This window comes from Aspergillus fijiensis (genome assembly GCF_003184825.1).
Source record: "Aspergillus fijiensis CBS 313.89 unplaced genomic scaffold BO72scaffold_84, whole genome shotgun sequence".
Taxonomy (NCBI): domain Eukaryota; kingdom Fungi; phylum Ascomycota; class Eurotiomycetes; order Eurotiales; family Aspergillaceae; genus Aspergillus; species Aspergillus fijiensis.
In genome coordinates, this window is record NW_024469060.1 from 21600 (window position 1) to 41472 (window position 19873).

Genomic DNA, 19873 nt, shown 5'->3' on the forward strand with positions numbered 1-19873 from the left:
AGTCCTCTCATCAGTTACCCTGAGTAGCACCAACAACCATGGCTTCCACCTCAGGTGAGTGCAAAACCCTTGTACCACAGATGCCAAGAACGAAGTTCATCCTCAACGTGCCCTGCGAAATCGGCGACCGCCCGCCAATTTTGCCTTTTCACCTCCCACCTCCTTCTCCCCTCCCCTGCGGAACTCTGCACCTGCTGCTTCATTTTGTATCCACGCTGCAGTCTTCATCCTGAAAGTCGAAAGTCGGTGTAACATCCTGTTCTCAAGGGTTGAACATCGACGAAATCGTTTTTTCCTTGTTCCCTCTCGGTCGTTCCTGGTTACCGTCGGGGCATCGAGTGTGACTCAGGCCTCGTTCCCCACCCATCCCAACAAATGTCTTCCTCAATGCACTCTCTCTCTTCCACCTTGACAAAAATCACCCGGCTAGCTCCTCGATCGCTATCATCGCATTCCACATCAAAAATGCCACAGCGTCTGGGAGCCAGCATGTTTCGTTCCTCTTTCCTTCGCGTTGCACACCCCCGCCCGGCGGCGCCGACCCGACCGGCCCGCTGCTTCTCAACCACACGGCGACAAGCCTGTGCTAACATGCCATCCTCCCCATCAGATCGCTTCATGTCGGCTCTGCACCAGAACAAGGACTGGGCAGCCAAGATTGCCAAGGAGGACCCTCAACTCTTCCCCACGCTCGCCGTAGGCCAGCAGCCGGAGATCCTGTGGATCGGGTGCTCCGACTCGCGGTGCCCTGAAACCACCCTGCTGGGCCTCAAGCCTGGCGACGTCTTCGTCCACCGTAACATTGCCAACGTGCTGCACGCCAGCGACCTCAGCTCGTCGGCCGTGATCGAGTACGCCGTGAAGCACCTGCGCGTCAAGCACGTGGTCGTGTGCGGCCACACCAGCTGCGGTGGGGTCGCTGCCGCCCTGGGCAACAAGCAGCTCGGCATTCTGGACCCGTGGCTCATGCCCCTGCGCCAGCTCCGCGAGCAGCACTTGAGCCTGCTCAACTCGCTTCCCACCGACGAGGCCAACCTGAAGCTCGTCGAGCTGAACGTCCACGAGGGTGTCAAGACGCTCAAGCAGAAGAGTGTCGTGCTGGATGCCATCCAGGAGCGGGGCCTGCGCGTCCACGGCTTGATCTATGATGTCGGAAGCGGTGTGCTCCGGGAGTTGGATACCGATGAGCCCGAGGAGGCCATCAAGGCGCGTCTCACTTCGTTCAAGACCGACGTCTAGACTCGGTTGCGAGTTCACATTTGGGAGGTTCGGTGTTGGTTCTTGCGCTCTGGGTTCAGAGATGGTGTCGTGGGTCGTGTCGTGTTCATTTCAGCGATAAGTGGGGTTTTGCATATTTGTTGTATTTAACTGCTCGGTTGCTTGCTGCTTGCGAGGGCGAGCGAGATGGAATCTGTATATCTTGGATTAATAATTCATCCAACGTTTCAACACCTGGTACTGGTGACTCACTCATCGTAGAACTATCGTAGCACTTGCATCATCAGGGAGACATCACTCCCCGTCAAAGATATGTGGCGAAGTCCTGCAGAGGGCAGCCAGCCATGACTCGTAAGACCTCACCTGGAGGATATGAGAATGAAAGACAGAACCGGATACCGCCTGGGTGAGAGGGGAGAAGTTGAGGAGAAGAGGAGGAATGAAAATCCTGCTGCCATTGAATAGGTAATCAGGATCGGGCACCAGTGACTGGGGATTTGCAGTGAACACACACACACACACACACACACACTAGATTACTGTTCCACGACGGTCGGAAGATGGTCTCCGCACCCTTAATCATCGTTGCCCACCTCCCAATCAGGCAGGCCCAGGCTACGGTGTGGAACTCGGTGGTGGTCGGAACGGGTTTAGCCCCGGCCGAAGCGGCTGTTCTTCGGTAGAAGGACCATTCATACTGAGGTCAGGCTGTAGTTAGGTAACTAGTACTCACAACTTAGTTAGTTATGCTAGGTGATGATGACGAAGCAATGAGTAACCTTCTATTCTACTTTGATTCCAATTAAGTATAAACAACTTATTGTTATTAGGAGTAGTTTTGATGGACTTTAAGAGTATACTCCGTATAGTTGATCTAAACTTATCGAAACCAATACTAATGCGTAGAACAAAAAGCCTAGGTCCGCTCTGATTACACATAACTCAGCACAATCTTCCAACGGAGAACTGATACAGTCTTATGCCAGGACTACGTACTGTTCGCAGAACTGTAAGATCATGTCCAGGCATGCTCCGAGTCTGAAAATACACATCCACGGTTAGGAAGCTGCCAGTGGTGATCCTGGTACCAGGCGGGTCTTGTCCTACTAACTCTCCAGTCTGTCCCTACTATTCTATGCTTGAATGTGATTGTTTGGTTTGAATTGTTGACAGTAGACTCTTCAGCAACAGGGAATATTGTCTTGTGTCCTCTCTTAAGAGACCAATTGACTACTTTTTAATTGCCTGCGATGGCGAGCTTTGCTCCCGTCGGGCCGCGAGAAATGCTCCAAGGCTCGCCACATGCACGGTAAACGTCCACAAGCTGCTCCAATGACTTATCCAAATACTCAACAATAAGTCTAACTCATGGAGCCGTCTCCGGCTCCCCCGATGGAGAAGTAGACGATTGATCCTGGACCCCATCACCGTCCTTCACAGCAACAACAGCAGCAGTAGTAGCAGCAGCAGCACCACCAGAAGAAACAGCAGGATCAGCATCAACCTTCGCCCCATCTCCCTTCCCACGACCACCATTCTTCCCCAAAAACCCCCGATAAACCTCCCCTTCCTCCCCCTTCAACCCCACCCCGGTGGGATCCCGATCCAACAAGAACCGCTGCACCTTCTCCTCGAGCCCCTTCCCCCGCTCCGCGACGACCGACTTCTCCCGGCGCCCATTCAGGAACCGCTCCGACTGCTCCGTGACCTCCCACAACCGCTCCTCATACCCACTGCTGAGCTGACTGATCCACGACGCCTGCAGCGCCCCGCCCAGCAGCGTGAGCAGCACCACAAACGAGATGAACGTCCGGTTGTCCACCATGTGCTGCTGCCGCCCTTGGTGGCGGTTGTGCCACCGCTCCCAGTCCTCCCAGGTGGCGTTGGCGAAGATGGGCCCGTAGTCCTTGGAGCCCGGGCGGGCCCACGGCGGGACCTCGTTTTCGGGGTGCTCGTCGGCGGCAGCGTGGTGGCGGTCCGGGCGGTGGACGTTCCATCCCGTGCCGAACTGGTCGTACGCTGCTCGTCGGGCGGGATCGGAGAGGAGCTCGTGCGCGGCGACGAGGAGGTGGTACCGTTGGATGCGGACCTCCGGGGTGAGGTTTTGGAGGAGGGGGTGTGGTTGATGGTTGCTGGTGCTGCCGCTGCCGCTGCTCGGGCTGCTCGGTGAGGAGCGGTCCGGGTGGTAGATCTTCACGAGTTCATAGTATCGTGTTTTCGTGTAGGGGGCTTTGCGGTCCAGGTGGAAGAGGTCGTAAGGGGTGAAGGTTGGGCTTGTTGGCCATGTTAGGTCGTGAGAGTTGGGGTTGGGGTTGGTGCTGCTGGTGGCGTAGCGCTGGCAATGGTGCCGCCGAGCGGGGAAGTGCGAGCAATAGCTTGCGTTCAGGAACTGTAGGCCGCTCTGGTTGAGGAGATTGGGTTTCCTGGGCATGGCCGCATGGTTTCGTAGGAGAGAAAGGACGGGATGTTCCTTCTCTCCTGCAGTGGTGGGTTGGTGGGTGTACTGTACTCTGTATATGACTTGTAGTGTATGCAGTGGTAGTGGAAGAGATACAAGCACCGCGGCAAGTTCGGGGCTAGTGAGGCCCAGAGTGACGAGCACAGTCCGGTGCGGAGACCCACAGTTGACCGTCACGTGCAGCGGCATTCAACAAGCTCCGCTCATCTTCAATCTGTAAACACCTCCATCTCCTTCATTGAACACAGCAACCAATTCAACACCAATGCCAGACTCACCAGATACTCACCCGCGGAGGCGCCACCGCTCGCCCTCCGGCTCGCCCGCTCCACCTCGCGACCGCCGCGACCGCCGCGACCGAGAGCGAGAGCGAGAGCGATTCCGCGACTCCTCGCGCGACAACAAATCCCACCGCCACGACAGCCACCGCAGCTCACGCAGAGACAGCTCCCGCCGCCGCGAACAACGTCGCTCGTCGCGCAGCCCCAACGACCGTGAGCGAAGCCGCCGGGACGACGACAGCCACCGTCGCAGGGAGCGAAGAGAGCGCGCAACAAGCCCCCGGAACGAGCGAGACCACGACCGAGATCGAGACCGAGACCGAGACCGCCACCGCCGTCGACACCGGGACTACGACAATGAAGACTCCTCCCACCGAACCTCGCATCGCCGCCGTCGCGATCGCGACACCAGCAAAGACAGAACCAAGCCCCCCTCTTCCTCCCGCCGACACCGCGACAGTCCCTCGCGCTCCCGCTCCCGCTCCCGCAGTCCACACACCACCACCGCCGCCCCCTCAGCCCCAATCCGCTCCTCCAAGCCCCTCCCCTCCCAACAAACCGCCTACACCACCGACCTCACCCCCTCAGACTCCCAAGCCCCGGCCGCCGAAGTCGAAAAAGAAAAACCCAACTTCGGCACGACCGGCCGCCTCGCCGCCGAAAGCAACACCGTCACCGTCCACGGCGGCGGCGGCGGCAACGGCCCCACGACCGTCGTGCTCAAATACCACGAACCGCCGGAGGCCCGCAAACCGCCGGCCAAGGACAGCTGGCGGCTGTATGTGTTCAAGGGCCGGGACCTGCTGGAGATGGTGGAGCTGAACGTCCGGAGCTGCTGGCTGGTGGGGCGGGAGCACCTCGTCGTAGATTTCCCGCTGGAGCATCCGAGCTGCTCGAAGCAGCACGCGGCGATCCAGTTCCGGTTCGTCGAGAAGAAGAACGAGTACGGGGATCGGATCGGGCGCGTCAAGCCCTACGTGATCGATCTGGAGAGCGCGAATGGGACCACGGTCAATGGGGACAGGATCCCCGCGGGCCGGTTTGTGGAGGTTATGGATAAGGATGTCTTGCGGTTTGGGTTGAGTTCAAGGGAGTATGTGCTTATGTTGACGAAGCCGGAGTAACTTTGGTATGAGTTTTGGGGGGGGTCGATATAGATAAATGGTTCTGACCGATCCAGCTTTTTGGATGTTTGATGCCAGGCCTGGCGATGTCATCCCGGTTTATGCCTCCGCAGAGCCAACAAACCTATGTTTCAGGACACATCTAGTTGTCGCATTGGTCAGAGAAGCGAATACCACCAATGACATACTCATAATGGACTAGTCACTAGTCACGCGTCGTCTATTAACGCCACTACGTCAATACTGGCACCCAGTTGCGAGATCCAAAACGCTACATAGGCAAGAAACCAATAGATAATGCCAAGCATGATAGACAAAAACTATGCAATGAGCCGTTGATATTTCAGTAAACCTCCATGCCATGATCGCAATGCACTAGAAAAGAATAAAAGAATAATCATAGGTATATGAAAGTGGGTGGGGCCTCGAAACCCGGGGGTACTCAAAAAAAGACCACAATCTCTCCCCGCTCGTTCATCTTGAGGCGCAGAGTACGCCACAGTTCCTTCTCGTCATCGATTCTCCGCTCGCGGTCCGCGCGACTGCGACCCTGGTCGCGGCCCCGGTCGGCGTCGAATTCATCGGTGAAGTCCTTGTGGAACCGCTTCAGCACCTTGTTCACGGAGAACCCGCGCGAGCTCTCGGGGCCCTTGGTCACCAACGACAGGAAGTGGCTCGCCATCTGCCGTTGCAAGCCATCTGGGACCGTGCTCTTGGGGTACAGCGTCACCTGCCGGCCGTCCTCATCGTGGTGCGATTCGGGGTACTCGATCTGCTTCTGACGGCGCGAGGGCCGGTCCCCTTCGGTCTGGGCGCTGCTCTTGCGCTTGGACTTGCGGGCATCCGCCGACTCGGCGGCCTTGGCATCGCCATTCTCGCGGATCTTGTGGGTCTTCTTCGCGCGACGAGTCTCCAGCTGGCCGTTGGCGCTGCTACCAGAGACAGAGGAGCCCCCGAACATCGACGAGACAAACCGTTCAGCACGGTTCTTCATGGAGATACCCAGGCCCGCGTCGGCTTGGTTCTCCTTCTCGTCGCGGCGGGTCCGCTTGATCGGGGATGAGGTTTCCTGATAGCGTCGCCGGGAAGAGTTCTCGTGCCCTTCTTCGTCGTCCAGCGACGGGGAGCGGAGCATACGGTTCAGTCCTCCTGTCAGTCCGGAGTGGTTCAACATCGGGGTGCCGGGGTGGTTGACGACGCTCGAGGGGGCATCCAGCATGGGCGTGTCGGTCTCGGTGTCGTGGTCCTCGGTGCGGCGCTTGCGCTTCTTCTCGCTCGTGGCACCCTCGGCCTTGGAGGCGCGGTCCTTCTTCTTCTTGGGCGCAGGGGTCATGAACTCCATGGACACGTTGGGGGCCTTGCGGTCGTAGGGGGACTGGTTGATCGGGCCCGAGCCGTACGAGAATCCATTCTCTTCATACGCGACGTCGTAGGTCTTGTTGTCGTCATCGCCATCCGTGTCAACGCGAGCCAGCGACTTGCTTGACTCGAAGACCGAAGGCGCGTTGGCGACCATCTTCATCTGTTCCTTAGCCTCGTTCACAGAAACCTTAGAGGCATTGGGGGTGCCCTCAGGGACAAGGTAGTCGAAGACATTTACCGGCTTGTCGGTCTTTCCTTCGGCGCGCGGGGTCTTCTCCACGCCAGCGGGAGGAGGGCTAGGCGCCGGTGGGGGAAGATTATCGGTGTCGGTGCCATCCTCGACGTAAGGTGCCCGGTGACCGTGGGGGGTCTGCTTCTGATTTTGGTTCTGTTGTTGGTTCTGGTTCTGGTTCTGGTTTTGTCGGCCGTTGTTCTGTCCTTTGCGTTGGTTCTTGGCCGGCTTCTCTCTGTACAGCGCGCCTTGGTACTTTTGCGCCTCAGACATGCAGGACTATCACGGTGAGTCAGTTGTAGTTCACATGAATCAACAAATGTATGGTAGATTTGCGACAAGAGAGTAAAGCACGATGTCTTGCAGGTGTAGACGCAGCGACAAAGAGGAATAGTGGGCAATCCAGTCCACGAGGAGGTATTGAAAGGCAATCCCAAGGGAAAAGATGGCCGTACCGTGTGCGATCTGTAGCTAGTTCCCTGGAAATGCACCATACAGTCGATGCAGGTGTAGGAAGCGCCGCGACATTGGTTGCGATGGGGATCGAGCTTCTTCTTGGTGAGGACATCACCACACGCCTATTGGGATCGTCGCATATTAGCACACGCCGTTGTTCAGTGACCAGAATGGCCTTCTCCAAAGGGGATGAGAGTGGGCGGCGATGTTGCGCGACTCACCTCGCAAGAAAATGAAACCATCTTGTGAAGATCCGCTGGATTACACCGCGATTTGTTGGAGAAGTCTCGATGCGCGACTTGAGACCTGCGCCGATATGAGAAGGAAAAAAAGAAGAGGAAAATTATAAGTCCGGTGGATGAAGTGGATGGGGATCCAGCAGAATTAAGCTAGACAGACTTTCGGAGGACCCGCAACGGACCTGAACAAGCCCAGAGGACCAGCCCACTCCCACTCCGTATTGTCGGTAGTCAGACTGTCGGTTACACTGAGGTTGTTGTCCGGGACAACGGGACAGACACGAGATTGTGCTATGTAAGATGACAGAGGGAAGAAAAAGCAAAAGAGAATAGTTGAGCAATCGCGTGGGGACGATTCTGAAACCCTGTGGTTTGAAACTCGAGGACTTTGTGTCAGCTTTTGCGCCGTCCTCGTTCCCCGGCGCGTTCTCTTTTAAAAAAAGAAAAGTATGTGTAAATCATGTGTAGCAGAAAGCGCTGCGCCGCCAAAACAAAACCCGCTCAAATCAATGTCTGGAAGAGGCTAAGCCTGTTGGGGACTAGTCCCTCTTCGAGATGTTGGCTGCCTTTCCAATCAGGCACGGATCCTGCCTCCCCGCAGTGCAACACCAAATGTGATGGAATCGTTCAACAAGTATTCGGAATACACTTCTGTAGTGGATACAATGGCAAGACCGGCTCAAGCAATCTCTTCATCTCACCAGGACACCCATTGCAATGCATATCTTGACCAGTTGACCACTTGATCAAAGCAGGAGAAGGGGCGCACAGGGGGGGAATGTGGCGCTTGTGCATCGAACCACCAACACGGACTTGTCAGGAGACACCGTACATTTGCTGCTGGCCCTGCGCATCCGCCAGTCGCCGCTCACCTCGACCCTTCTTCGCAGCCCATCTGTCACTCTAGCCCCTGCAATCAAGGGGCCGACGCCTTCTGCCGGACAATAAAAGAAACCTATCCACCAAGATACGAGTGGCTTTCTTCTCGATTGTGCTCAAAGCCTCCCCTCTCATAGGATCGGGGCGCAGTGATCGTCGGTATGCAGCGCAATAAACTTTCAGTCCGAGGTCGAAAGCTACAACTTTGCTTCTTAAGCGACAAGACATCACGAAGGGCTAGCTATATATAGCGCTCAGCGCCAAAACGAGGGCTTGAAGCATATGGCATTTATGATGTTGCGACGCTGGTTTCAGCCTTGTCACCATCTTAAATGGATACTGTTGCTTGTCGCTGTCTGGAAAATTACACATCTGGAGTCAATGCTTCCCACGGGCACGGGAGAAATTCCTCCGGGAGTCCATGTGGGAGCTGAGATGCACAGTACTTTTGCGCTGAATGGTCAGCCGCGGCCGGCATGAGGGTTCCACTCTCGTCATGCGCACCATGGTGCATGCTTCACACCCTTTCATGCAGCTTCCACACCATCTATCCAGGCCTGCCTTCTACAGTGTAGAGCATCGGTGAGCCCTCACTAAACAGTTCTCATGTGAGATTTGGGGGTGCCTTCGCAAGAGCCATGCGCCCATGTCAGGGCAGCAATGCACAATCAGGATTCAGACGACCCATGACTGGTTCGTCCAGCAGTAGAGGACACAAAGACGTCATCCCTCCGGTTTGCCGTCTACCTCGCATGCGATATTAAACCTGTGGTACATTTAGTGCCCAAGGCTTTTAGGCGACGTCTTCTCGGCAAGTAGTTACAGTCAAGCCACCACTACTATGAATCGCAACCCGGATCGAACTTGAGGCCCTTGTGCAAGATGAAGCTCCAGGGCCGTGGTATGTAGGTATTTTGAAGATGAATGTTGTAATGGTATATACAACTGAAACTACCGTGCACGAACCGGCTCAGTGCACCCAGCGATCCGGCACTGGCGGAGAGTATGTATAATGTGAAAGAAAGAGAATAAGTCACAAGGGAGTGGAATGGGTCAGAGATGTCGAGATAAGGGCGCGCAGCGTTCAACCTCGAGTAGTCCTATAGTGGGATGTGATCAGCAAGGTATCCATGATCATGGGACACGAGGAGAGCACGAACGGTTCCCTGTTGATCTCGACCAGCGGCAGTGCGTCGTCACTATCGGCCTCCCTCCGCGCACTGGGCAGATCCTTGTTTGTGGTCAGATCCTCATCCTCGTCCTCTTCGTCTTTCGCACAGCCGCAGTCATAGAAATCGCCGATATTGTTGCAGTCGAATTCAGGTTTCTCGAGCATGATGTTCACCTCGTTGTGGATGAAGCAGCCCCATCCAGCAGCCGCATTGCGCGACGAGACCTGCGGGGGATACTTTTTCAAATGACCTTGGAAGTGCGAGGCGCATTCGCCACTAGGAAGAGACCCCAGTCAGTATGCAGCAATAATGGAGGTGCAAGAGGGCGACGATACCATGGATAGAGTCGCGCAAAGAGATAGATAAAAGAGCGTAAGGTTTCCTGCTGCTCCTCGGTCGGATCTTCGGGATACCGAGCCAGCATGGTATGGAAGTATTTCCAAGTCGCACGGCCTAATTCCGCCCTACAGTTTCCGACAACAATCCTTTTAGCATGATGACAGATTCCAAAACAGAGATTCATTTGATTCTCACTTTGCCGTCGCATTCCCAAGCTTGGGCATCACCACCTCCCCTTTGATCAGATCATCTTTGGACACCACGGCCGGCGCGGATTTGTCGAGGTGGCCAGGAGCCCGAGTGGCGGGACTCGGCGGACCTTGAGGTTGGATCAAGAAGAGAAAGATTAGAAAGATAGTGATGCATGCGCCGGCAAGGAGCTGCCGGGTAATCTGGCGGTGTGCCATCGTGGAGTGGCTGATCTATAGGACGCCCACGTTCTCCGTGAGGAAGACAGATCGCCCAACTGGAACTCTCTAAAGGGGCGTGGGATGATTGACGGTGGATTGACAATGGGCCCGGCCAGGCTGACCGCCTCCCACGTGGCAGAATCAATACTCAATAGCTTCACCGCCTTGTGAATCGCTGTGGGTCCATTGTACGGAGTACATAGTAAGAGGTTATGTACAGTATTCCCTAAGGAAGGACGCTGATGTAGTAATACCTTCAACCTAGTAGAGTACTCTGTTCCTTGATAGTTGCAATGATCTGAGCATGAATTGTAAACATATGACTTTACTAAGTCAAGTGGCTCAGGAAGATGGTATGTTCGAGGGCCTGACCTGCGGATGCTTCCCGAGGCCGAGGTGATGTCGAAGCGCCCAGCAGGGCCCGTATCTCCACCTTTATAAGCACTTCTCAACTACTAGGTATAGGTAGCTGAAAGCCTATTCATAACTCAGCCTTCCTGGCCATCCAGACTACAACTCACCAAGACTTTCACGTGCTGTCTACACACCATAGGACATGGAAGAGAGCCCCAGCATCGCGAGTGATTGGTTGAAACCGACAGAATAATTCATCAACCATTATCGTTGAATTTGGAGCAATAATTTCGACTCACTGTGAGTTGTGATTGGCGTAGCCAGGGAGGGTACTTAGGTTGTGCGACTTGATTCTGGAACATCCTCCGCGGGGACAAATAGGACCCGGTTTGCTTCGTGCTCTGGTGGCACCTTGTTGGGAGGTTTTTCGTCGATTTTGAGCATCTTGAGTGCCTTCAAGCGCATTCCGCTGAAGCCCTTGGTTGCGAGTGCATTCAGAATTCCCGCGAAGGTGGTAGGCCAGGTGATTTCAGACAAATGATCTTCAAGCATGAAATCTCCCCAGTAGTAACGCCCGCCTGAGGTAATGATTTAGTCCATATCCTTGGGACCTAACAGAACAATCTTAGCGTCCACGATGCCGAAGCATCGGGACCGGTAGGCTTCCAAGCTGTTGTGGTCGAAATAGAGCTCGAGGTGGTGTGGGTCATTGGTCCAGCCTTCGGGAATGGCTTCGGACTAGATTCCATCAGAATGGACAGGAGGATAAACAGAGATCACGCAGGTGCCGACAGTACACTTCCCTCGCTTTGTACTACGGGTATTTTATAGCTTGCGACTTACTTGATGGTCCATCTCACTGGGCTTGTGCAGATACTACTCTCGAGGGAGCCAGTTGCGTAATGGTGAAATGTTGGACCGATCTGAGGGCGAGTAGTCAAGGCACTGACAGTGGTAGTACTTGCTACCTAGGTATACAGTACTGTGGGGAAGGGAGGAGCACAAGGCAGACAACAGGGGAAACCATCGAAAGGCCGCGGAGGGCGGAACAGGCAACTTTTTTATGCTTTCTTAGTAATGGAAGCAACATAATTAATGACTGTCGCTTTTCATTGATATCGATCGGTTTCCGGGGTTGATCTCCTCGGTGATGAATTCCAGCAGATTCATTGCTGCTTATCGCTTATCGGGAGTGGGTCGTAAATTAGCTGTCAACAGTTAGTTACAGTAAAGCTTCTACATTATTGTCGCCTGATATTCGAGGCATCAGGAGACATAGCTGAGTCAGCAGGAACTGCCGAGTTTCGCGATCTGCGCGGCCGCCCACAGCCCAAAAGTTTTCTGCCGATTTCCGGCACCTGAACGCCTGGTTCACCACGTTCGCTGCACCCCTCCTTCTCTCCCCGAGTCGCCTTTGCATGTGTTAACGGGTCCCACGGTATTTCATCGGGCGTTATTGGAATTATACTCTGATGGATTTGGAGTACCGAGGGATTCTCGCGCCGAATGGGTTGGCTACACATGCCTCGCTCTTAACGCCTCCGGCCACCACCAGCGACCTTCGGAACAATCTTAGGCTTCCCCGGCCGATGACAGCTTTTGATTTCTCCCCCAGACCCTCGGAACCTGGCGCCATGAACAAGATCCCCGCCGTCCCGAGCAAACGGCGGGGTGGTTGTAGGAAGGCCTGTAATGAGTGTAAGCAGCAGAAGGTAAGTTAGTCTGTCTGGCTATACCTGTCATATCGCATTCCATCCTGCATTCCATTCGGACCCATCGACCAGCTGTGCATATTGATGTATCCGTTCAAAAAATTCAACATCGTCTAAAGGATATTGTTCACTGGATATTGCTTACTGCGCTTCACCCTTCTCGTGCCCTCTATATAGACAAACTGGCTGAACATAGGCTTACCCGACCCCGCAGCTTCGGTGTGATATTGTGCAAACGCCCGCTGACGCATGCTCACGCTGCCGGCGGCTCCAAATAGAATGCAAGGTTGAGCCCACTTTCAAACGGATCTCCAAACGCCGGTAAGGCCTTCCGAGCATGTCTTACCTATGTTTCATCTCTTGGCTGAACACTAGCTGTCTAGGCGCAATGCCGAAATGGAAAAAGAAATTGCGGATCTCCGCCGTCGGCTTGCCAGTGGAGAGCATCCCCAGCCCGGGGAGGCTAACGCCAGTGACGAGCTGTCTCAATGTTCGGAGGATGTGTTCTGTTCTCCAGATGCCACTGTTGGCATCAAAGGACGGCCGTTGTCGGCTCCACTGGACCCGCAACCCATCGCTACTCCGCTGACCATCCATCGAGATGCCTCCATCTTGTCCCAGGATGACAATCCGTGGATATTAGAGGACGTCTCGCTATCACGAGCCCGAGTAGCACGGTTGTTTGACCAGTACGATTCTCTCCCTGTGCATGCAGTAGCATCTTGGACAAAGTTACTTATGATTGGCAAGGTTTTTCAAATATTATCATCCCTTTCTTCCTCTTTTGAATCCACAGAAGCCCCCAGACGAATATATGCGTCGTTGTCCATTGCAGGCATGGACGATCATCTGTGTTGCTAGTCGACGAGCACCTTCTGAGCCGGGTCTCCTCAGCGCACTCTCCGGGCCGTTTAGTCGGCTGCTCTGGTCCACCATTACTGGTGTACCACAAGACTACCGTGTGGTCAAGGCACTCTGCCTCCTCTGCACCTGGCCGTTGCCAACAACCAGCCAACGGACCGATGCTACCTTTATGCTCAGCGGACTGATGATGCAGATATCCATGCAATTGGGGCTACATCGTCCGGTTCAAGCTGAGGAGTTCACAACCTTCCGCATGGAAGTACAAGGGGAAGCTGTCAAAGATCGCTTGCAGACATGGGTTATTTGTAACATTGTAGCCCAAAAGTAAGTGGCTTTCAAGCCTGCCGCCGGATCCAACTATTGACTCTATTTGTCCAGTGTCGCTACCGGTTACGGGCAGCCTCCGTCAACTATCTACGATTGGGCCCTAGAGCCCGCTTCACTGCGAGACGCCGATTACCACCCTTCGCATGACTTGATGACTCGGCTCAGAATCGAAAAGTTCTGTGACCGGGTCACAAAAGCATTGTACAGCAGCAAACCTGACCCTGCCGAGTTCATCAGTTCGGAGAAGCTGCTGATTGTACAGCTTCTCGAGAATGAATTGAGAGATATGGAAGTCGACTTTGGCCGGGACATTTCCAGTATGTCATGCATGGCCCGGTTCGCCTTTGCTGAGTTCGAACTAATTCTCCAGACATCAACATGATCCACCTGCGAGCGGCCGAACTGCACCTACGGTATTTCGTATTCCTGGGCTCTAACGCCCGAAGCGACGACCTAACAAAGCTGTTCATCGCAACCACTTCCTTCCTCGGACGAGTACTCGATCTCGAGACCTCACCCGGCGAGCTTATCGGCCACGCTCCCAATTACATCCTACAAATGATCGTCTCAGCCGCTTTCGCGCTCATGAAGCTCTTGAAGAGCGATTTCCGTCGCCACATCGACTTTGAACACGGAAAGCTTCTCTTCAACGGAGCCATCTCGGCTATCCGCCGCATCAGCGTCATGGACCACGACCGTCCCGTCCGCCTGGCCGATATCCTGGCGCAGATGTGGAACGCAGGCAGTCCAGAAGATCCCGCCGGTGGTGACGCATTGCAGCTCAAGATCCGTTGTCGCATGAGCATGAGCCATGTTTACGATACCGTGTGGCGGTGGCGCCAGCGATTCCGCCCGATGAAGAGCGTGGAAGACACGCAAGGTATGTTTTTGCTGCTTCCTCGGATTTACAGGGGCAATGAGATTGATATGTCGCAGCTACCATGGCCAATCCCAATGTGGCTCCCCTCACTGGCCCTCTCTCACGGCCGCAGGACGAGTCTTTGCAGAGCACAAACCTGATATACACTCCAAACTTCGATCAAGGCGCCTTCATCAGCGAGGCAGGCTTCTCCGAGGTATTCGATTCCCTGAATTGGGTTTTTGATGGGATTCCGGACTCCTTTGTGGCGCCTCCAATTCTATGAACAATGCACGCACAGCCTTCTGAACTGCGAGCACTGTTGACTTAAAAGCCGTGTTTACCTATGAAAATGTACAGAGCACCACCATACAGCATAGCAACCACTTATGACCATTCTTTTATCATAATATACCCGGAGGGCACATCAATTGAACTTACGATTAAGTTGGTACCAGTTCCAATTCAACATAGCCACGACTGTAGCGGAGGGTGATGAATTGTTATATGGATTCTGTCGGCGGCCCTGAGGCCTTGATAGCCAGGCTGCTGGCGGCCATGCATGTTGTAAGTTCCTCTCAGGTAGCCTCACGTAGCCTGAATTCGTCCCCTATCCCACGTCCTTGAGGTTCGCTTGTCCGCGAACATGGGACCCATCGCCTAAGTGATAGTGATAATCGTACAGGGCATACTACAACTACCCCCTCGAACCAGTGAATTAAATCCATTTATGTGAAAGCGGTTATTGTGAATTTCATTGCTGGATCGCAACTATTCATGTGAATCTATGCCTTGTTATCCAGGCAACTATGAGAGTACCCTGGCGATTCACCCGGAAGTGTAGTCCGGAGTATTCATAGACACCAATCTTTAGCAACTGGCCATCCTATCCTACATTGCTTCAACTCCAATCTACTTCCTGTTATCAAGATCTAGCAACATGGTGAAGACCCGAGTAAGTAATTGACCTTCCTAATATTATATGTTAATATTCTACGAAAGAACGGGGAATGGTACATACACATACACTTCACACTGAATCTGGCACCTGGGTTTATTTCTTCCCTCTCTCATGCCTCGAAGCAGTTATCCTTGGACCGAGTTATACCTCTCCAAAATAAAGCCACCTGCTTCTCTCTCTCTTTGCTTCAAAACCAATATCCTTTCTTTATCTGTGTCCTCGGCCACATTTTGCTCAGTCTACGAGCCAAGGCTGACAATTGTCAGTCCCAAACTAGTCGCGAAGTGCCAGCCGCGCAGCCTGAACCTCGATATCGGGGGCACTATGATAACCAAGACAGCCCAGGATTCTCTGCTGAGGACATCCCCGAAGACTGGACTAATGACCCCAAACTCTTGGAGATTTACGATGATCCTAAATGTCAAGACGCCGATCTGGCCCGCTGCTGCGGAATCCAAGATCCCCGAATGGTTTTGATGGGCACTCCCGAGTCGGGAGAGATGCAGTATATTATGGCTTCTAAGGGCAAGTACTACTGGGGCCATTTCGAGCTTCTTCATCTGGAAGAGATCACCAGGCCCAAGACGTTGTCAGGAATAGTCCATGCGCTTCGTGATAAGGGACTCAGGGGCCTCCGTATGAAGACCCTAAAGCCGGTGTGGACTCCTGGTGATGAGGAGGATACACGGTCTGCCACAAGCGAAGGGCCCAATCTGTTTGTTCCGGTTGACCCCGATGCGCCTTGATGCACCATGTACGTTCGACAAGAGCGGTTCACGACTCGAGGAATAGCAATGCTTAGTATCCATTTAGCCGATGGTTTGCTCGAATGATGGCATATTTTGTCAATTTCGCGAAGTGTCTTCTCCTCTACCCAGGCTTAGCATTCATGGCAGCCTCGTAAGAAGCACGTGGAATCTAAGGCATTCTCGAGCACATCTAACCACGGGTGATCAAATTCTTCCATGGCTGAATGGCGACAGGGCCTACGCGTCTCCTTGCGAACAGGTTATTGCGTGCCTCGACCAGATCGTTACGTGCCTCAAGGACATCGTAGACAAGTCCGCGCAGTACGGAGTCCCAGGGCACTACAGGCCCATCCTCCTTCAGATGAACATGGACATAGTGCGCCTCCAGTAAGCTTTGTGTCTCTGTGAAAGCGATTGTGTCTATAGCTAAGCGATACGAAAGCTCTCCAGATGGCGGCGATTGCGTCGCACCAGTTCCACCGCAGAATGTCGACCGAGAAGATGACCCCCGTTGGCCAGCTGCTCGAGCAGCATTCCGGCTCAAAGATTTTGAACACGATGGACTCAGTTATTGGGCACTATCAGACCTGCTAGGGCTCTTTCTGAGCAAGCTGGGCCCTGTATGCAACCACCGCAGGCGGGCGGTATCAATGGAGTGATCTCATGTTGGAGGATCATCTATCTGAGATCACCGGGCTTGCAAACGTCCAATAATCCTGGAAGCACTTGCAACCAAGGGCTTCAGAGGATTGCGCATGAAGACCCTCCAAATGGTCAGAGTTGACGAACAAGCTCCCAGTCAGATGCGCGAGACAACTCGAAATGTTGTGCGGAGGCATATCCCTTCTGTAAACTCTTAAGGTCAGTGCCTCCAAGTCTACACGACACCACAAACTTGTGACTAACTTATCTTGACTATGTATTAGGGGCAAACCCAAAGAAGGGGCAGCGAGGGCATGTGAGGGTTGGCGCTTTGCAGCGAATGTATATATTTTACGCCTGCCTACGAAAACCGGTTGTCCTCGGAGATTCGAAGGAGCATTTGGGACCCGTGTTCAATTGCGAGGTCCTTACCAATATCCACCAAGGCGATTTCCGTCTCTGGAACGGATGCAAGGGCGTCTCGCCTCTGTTTATCGAGGTGGATGCCGAAAGTTCTTTGCGGACAATCTCTTCGGATCATTCCTTAGCGGGTGTGGTGGTGGATCAGGAACAACGGCCTGTCTTTAGAGCTGTTCAAGAGCTGATCTATGCAGCTACTTGATGGTCTATCTATGTACATACTCGAGTACCTTCTTCAAGTGCCCATTCAAGTACCTATTCAAGTACCTGGTGAAGGCCATATTTGCATAATTGTTGATCTACCCGCTTATCTGATGCCTGAACATTAAGGCATATACATGACTGTTCGAGAGCGAAGTGGTATGACATCATAGCTCTGATCATGACGTGATGACCCAAGCCCTGGATCCGCCCTGGATCCATCCACTGCATCAGTCAGGGACTGCCAAGTTTGTAGTCTAAAGTACATCATCAGGCACATCGACCCATATTCTTTGTCCGATCACACACTAATCCCAAAACAGCGGACTTTATGGAGAGATCTCCAGGTTCATCTCCGACCGAGTCCCCAGTCACTGATGGAACTTGAACTATGCAGGGCCTTCCGCATTCGGCATCCCTCCCTGTATCCCCCGCCCCCGCCCCAGCCCCCGAGGAATGCTGCCCATGCCCGCATCCATAGAGGCCAAGTCTCCCTTTACCAAAGTCAAAACGTTTGCAGTCAACGACTTATCTAAGATGAAGTTCGAGTGCAACTTGTCCTGCGCATCCCATCATGCAAATGTCTTTCTCTTGCCATCTCCCCATGTTTCGCCGCGGCCTCTCCGACAACCCACCACCTAGCTAGCACCAAAGATTCAGTGTCCGTTCGAGTCGACAGGATGATCCGCGGAAGAACACAGATCTCGCGGATTGTGATTGCCGCCCTATTCAGCTATGGGCTCTTGATCTTCTTGTTCAGTCAGTCGGCGCGGAGGTTTTGGGCCACGGATGGAGTAGATATGGCCCGGAGTTACTTCGAAGACCAGGCTTTCGAGCACATCAAGAACGAAACGCTGGGGGTGCGTTCGGTCCACATACCCAGATCGAAGGCTTCGATGCTAACGAGTCTCTATCTAGTTCGAACACATCTTCGCGATCGGGTTGAAGGAACGAACGGACAAACGCGATTTCCTCACATTAGCTGCCTCGATGGCGGGCTTTCAGGTCGAATGGTTGGACGGGGTGCGACCGACGGAGATCAATCAGAAGTCCTTACCAAACGTGAGTTTCTTTCTAGACCACCCCCGTATGAAGATCTGGAATTGATGCATATTGTGACATCTAGAAAAATAGCCTCAAGCCATCCGAAATCGGCTGCTGGCGCGCACATATGAACGCACTCACCAAGTACGGCATCTCCTTCCCTCTTCCCCCCCCCCACGGCTCCGGAGCTAGCAATAATGAGCACAGCTAACAAACCACCCCCGACAGAGTGGTCGAGAACTCGTACTCCACTGCCCTCATCCTCGAAGACGACGCGGACTGGGACATCTTTATCAAGCAGCAACTGCGGGAGTTCGCGCGCGGGGTGCGGGCGCTGACGGGCAACACGCACGGGTCGCGGCAGGCGCCCTACGGAACCAACTGGGACGTGCTCTGGATCGGCGGGTGCGCGTCAGCGGCCAAGGCCAACGAGACGCAGTTCTTCGCCATTCCGCAAGACCCGACGGCGCCCAGCATCGACCACCGTGGCACCTGGGGCGGACCGCTCAAGGAGTGGAAGACGCAGTACCCGGAGTTCCCGGAGACGTCGACGCGGTTCGTCTACCGGGCGGAGTACGGGTGCTGCACGTACGGGTACGCGGTGACCAAGCGCGGGGCGGAGCGGATCCTGGCGGCCCTCGCCGTCGACCGCATCGTCGCCGCCGTCGACAACTCCATGGGCGACCTGTGCGGCGGCAAGGACGGCCGCCCTCAGATCGAATGCTTCGCCCCCTTCCCCAACCTCGTCGGCACCTACCGGGCGGCGGGCCCCGCCTCCAAGGACTCGGACATCCACAATGGCACCGACGAGTGGCACGAGGCCCAGGCCTGGAACCTGATGTATAGCACCCGGTTGAATATTCATAACCTGGTCGCCGGGAAGGATACCGTATACGCGCAGTACGAAGAGAAGTTCCCGTGGTCCAAGTGGAAGCTGAGTCGGAAGAATTTCCACTATCCGCAAGGGTACCTGGTGCATTGATTCGTTGCGAAGCTACGGAGTCCACTGAGGGAGTACATTGACTGTTCGGGTGGTGCTAGTGGTGGAGGTGGTGGATGCACAGCGGTCGCATCATCTGTACATTATTAATCGCATTTTGTTCATTCATTAGCATTGTTGTTGTTAGCCTTGCCTACAGAGTACTTGTTGTAGTTATCGGGAGTTAAAGTTACTCATAGTACTAAAACTTAGCGTAGGAAATAAGACCGAGTAAACCCGAAATTGGAGTCCTTGCAGGCCGGCTTGGCGGGACTTGAATGTCCAGGCCGCACGTCGCTCAGTGAGTCAGTCCGAGGTCCAGTCCCCTTCCCGCCCTTCCGAAACTTGACTGGCTATGCGCATCCACCGTTGAGAACCTGGAATGAGGAATGTGTATTGCTGGCGCTAGTAGCATCTTGAAGGATCGCTCCCGTCTACTCCGTACCACGTACTACATACTCACATAATATGTCTGTACTACACCACTGGTGCACCCATCTATCCATCCATCGCTTCACCACCTCTTCCCTCTCGCAGGAGCATATCCAGAGGAAATCGAGGAAAAGAACGGGGCAGATACGTGTGGCCGCC

At 54.2% G+C, this 19873-nt stretch overlaps 10 protein-coding genes across 10 annotated transcripts; 6 read left to right on the plus strand and 4 right to left on the minus strand.

Annotated features, from left to right (window-relative positions):
* The first annotated feature begins 606 nt into the window (after positions 1 to 606).
* On the plus strand, positions 607 to 1411 carry BO72DRAFT_453108 (carbonic anhydrase). The gene has a single exon (XM_040945900.1). It carries the CDS (start codon positions 619 to 621, stop codon positions 1237 to 1239), a length of 621 nt encoding a protein of 206 aa, XP_040796010.1. The 5' UTR covers positions 607 to 618; the 3' UTR covers positions 1240 to 1411.
* Positions 1412 to 2361: 950 nt separating this feature from the next.
* On the minus strand, positions 2362 to 3771 carry BO72DRAFT_453109 (J domain-containing protein). Its single transcript, XM_040945901.1, has one exon. The coding sequence runs from the start codon at positions 3647 to 3649 to the stop codon at positions 2585 to 2587; it is 1065 nt and encodes a 354-aa protein (XP_040796011.1). The 5' UTR covers positions 3650 to 3771; the 3' UTR covers positions 2362 to 2584.
* On the plus strand, positions 3683 to 5403 carry BO72DRAFT_521836 (putative FHA domain protein SNIP1; the record flags this gene model as incomplete). The annotated part of the gene is made up of 2 exons (XM_040949758.1): positions 3683 to 3704; positions 3949 to 5403. The coding sequence occupies 2 exons, from the start codon at positions 3683 to 3685 to the stop codon at positions 5079 to 5081; spliced, it is 1155 nt and encodes a 384-aa protein (XP_040796012.1). The 3' UTR covers positions 5082 to 5403.
* A 120-nt stretch (positions 5404 to 5523) lies between these two features.
* On the minus strand, positions 5524 to 7373 carry BO72DRAFT_390514 (LYAR-type C2HC zinc finger protein; the record flags this gene model as incomplete). Its single annotated transcript, XM_040941815.1, has 3 exons — positions 5524 to 6954; positions 7131 to 7253; positions 7353 to 7373. The coding sequence occupies 3 exons, from the start codon at positions 7371 to 7373 to the stop codon at positions 5524 to 5526; spliced, it is 1575 nt and encodes a 524-aa protein (XP_040796013.1).
* A 1747-nt stretch (positions 7374 to 9120) lies between these two features.
* Positions 9121 to 10097, minus strand: BO72DRAFT_453114 (flavin-linked sulfhydryl oxidase ERV2). Its single transcript, XM_040945902.1, has 4 exons — positions 9956 to 10097; positions 9757 to 9885; positions 9410 to 9697; positions 9121 to 9349 (listed from the first exon to the last, which is right to left on the minus strand). Exons 2-4 carry the CDS (start codon positions 9843 to 9845, stop codon positions 9334 to 9336), a joined length of 393 nt encoding a protein of 130 aa, XP_040796014.1. The 5' UTR covers positions 9846 to 9885; positions 9956 to 10097; the 3' UTR covers positions 9121 to 9333.
* A 760-nt stretch (positions 10098 to 10857) lies between these two features.
* Positions 10858 to 11425, minus strand: BO72DRAFT_490083 (uncharacterized protein; the record flags this gene model as incomplete). The annotated part of the gene is made up of 3 exons (XM_040948121.1): positions 11368 to 11425; positions 11136 to 11262; positions 10858 to 11102 (listed from the first exon to the last, which is right to left on the minus strand). The coding sequence occupies exons 1-3, from the start codon at positions 11377 to 11379 to the stop codon at positions 10858 to 10860; spliced, it is 384 nt and encodes a 127-aa protein (XP_040796015.1). The 5' UTR covers positions 11380 to 11425.
* A 458-nt stretch (positions 11426 to 11883) lies between these two features.
* BO72DRAFT_440638 (transcription factor domain-containing protein) lies at positions 11884 to 14712 on the plus strand. Its single transcript, XM_040943455.1, has 7 exons — positions 11884 to 12236; positions 12451 to 12557; positions 12620 to 12925; positions 12987 to 13424; positions 13479 to 13744; positions 13798 to 14307; positions 14364 to 14712. The coding sequence occupies exons 1-7, from the start codon at positions 11997 to 11999 to the stop codon at positions 14570 to 14572; spliced, it is 2076 nt and encodes a 691-aa protein (XP_040796016.1). The 5' UTR covers positions 11884 to 11996; the 3' UTR covers positions 14573 to 14712.
* Positions 14713 to 15180: 468 nt separating this feature from the next.
* On the plus strand, positions 15181 to 16159 carry BO72DRAFT_521857 (uncharacterized protein). Its single transcript, XM_040949759.1, has 2 exons — positions 15181 to 15241; positions 15514 to 16159. Exons 1-2 carry the CDS (start codon positions 15227 to 15229, stop codon positions 15991 to 15993), a joined length of 495 nt encoding a protein of 164 aa, XP_040796017.1. The 5' UTR covers positions 15181 to 15226; the 3' UTR covers positions 15994 to 16159.
* On the plus strand, positions 16137 to 16590 carry BO72DRAFT_501377 (uncharacterized protein; the record flags this gene model as incomplete). Its single annotated transcript, XM_040948974.1, has 3 exons — positions 16137 to 16147; positions 16231 to 16372; positions 16447 to 16590. 3 exons carry the CDS (start codon positions 16137 to 16139, stop codon positions 16588 to 16590), a joined length of 297 nt encoding a protein of 98 aa, XP_040796018.1.
* A 1052-nt stretch (positions 16591 to 17642) lies between these two features.
* On the plus strand, positions 17643 to 19457 carry BO72DRAFT_415749 (putative LPS glycosyltransferase). The gene is made up of 4 exons (XM_040942580.1): positions 17643 to 18119; positions 18178 to 18321; positions 18386 to 18447; positions 18532 to 19457. The coding sequence occupies exons 1-4, from the start codon at positions 17940 to 17942 to the stop codon at positions 19283 to 19285; spliced, it is 1140 nt and encodes a 379-aa protein (XP_040796019.1). The 5' UTR covers positions 17643 to 17939; the 3' UTR covers positions 19286 to 19457.
* The last annotated feature ends 416 nt before the right edge of the window (positions 19458 to 19873 follow it).

Bases quoted from the DNA above. Each gene is read 5' to 3' on its own strand.
- BO72DRAFT_415749 (XM_040942580.1), top strand. From the start codon at position 17,940: ATGATCCGCGGAAGAACACAGATCTCGCGGATTGTGATTGCCGCCCTA. The intron at 18,120-18,177 runs GTGCGTTCGGTC...GTCTCTATCTAG, and splicing joins TCAAGAACGAAACGCTGGGG to TTCGAACACATCTTCGCGAT. The intron at 18,322-18,385 runs GTGAGTTTCTTT...TGTGACATCTAG, and splicing joins ATCAGAAGTCCTTACCAAAC to AAAAATAGCCTCAAGCCATC.
- BO72DRAFT_453114 (XM_040945902.1), bottom strand. From the start codon at position 9,845: ATGCTGGCTCGGTATCCCGAAGATCCGACCGAGGAGCAGCAGGAAACC. The intron at 9,698-9,756 runs GTATCGTCGCCC...GTCTCTTCCTAG, and splicing joins TTTGCGCGACTCTATCCATG to TGGCGAATGCGCCTCGCACT.
- BO72DRAFT_453109 (XM_040945901.1), bottom strand. From the start codon at position 3,649: ATGCCCAGGAAACCCAATCTCCTCAACCAGAGCGGCCTACAGTTCCTG.
- BO72DRAFT_440638 (XM_040943455.1), top strand. From the start codon at position 11,997: ATGGATTTGGAGTACCGAGGGATTCTCGCGCCGAATGGGTTGGCTACA. The intron at 12,558-12,619 runs GTAAGGCCTTCC...CTAGCTGTCTAG, and splicing joins AAACGGATCTCCAAACGCCG to GCGCAATGCCGAAATGGAAA. The intron at 13,425-13,478 runs GTAAGTGGCTTT...CTATTTGTCCAG, and splicing joins TGTAACATTGTAGCCCAAAA to TGTCGCTACCGGTTACGGGC.
- BO72DRAFT_453108 (XM_040945900.1), top strand. From the start codon at position 619: ATGTCGGCTCTGCACCAGAACAAGGACTGGGCAGCCAAGATTGCCAAG.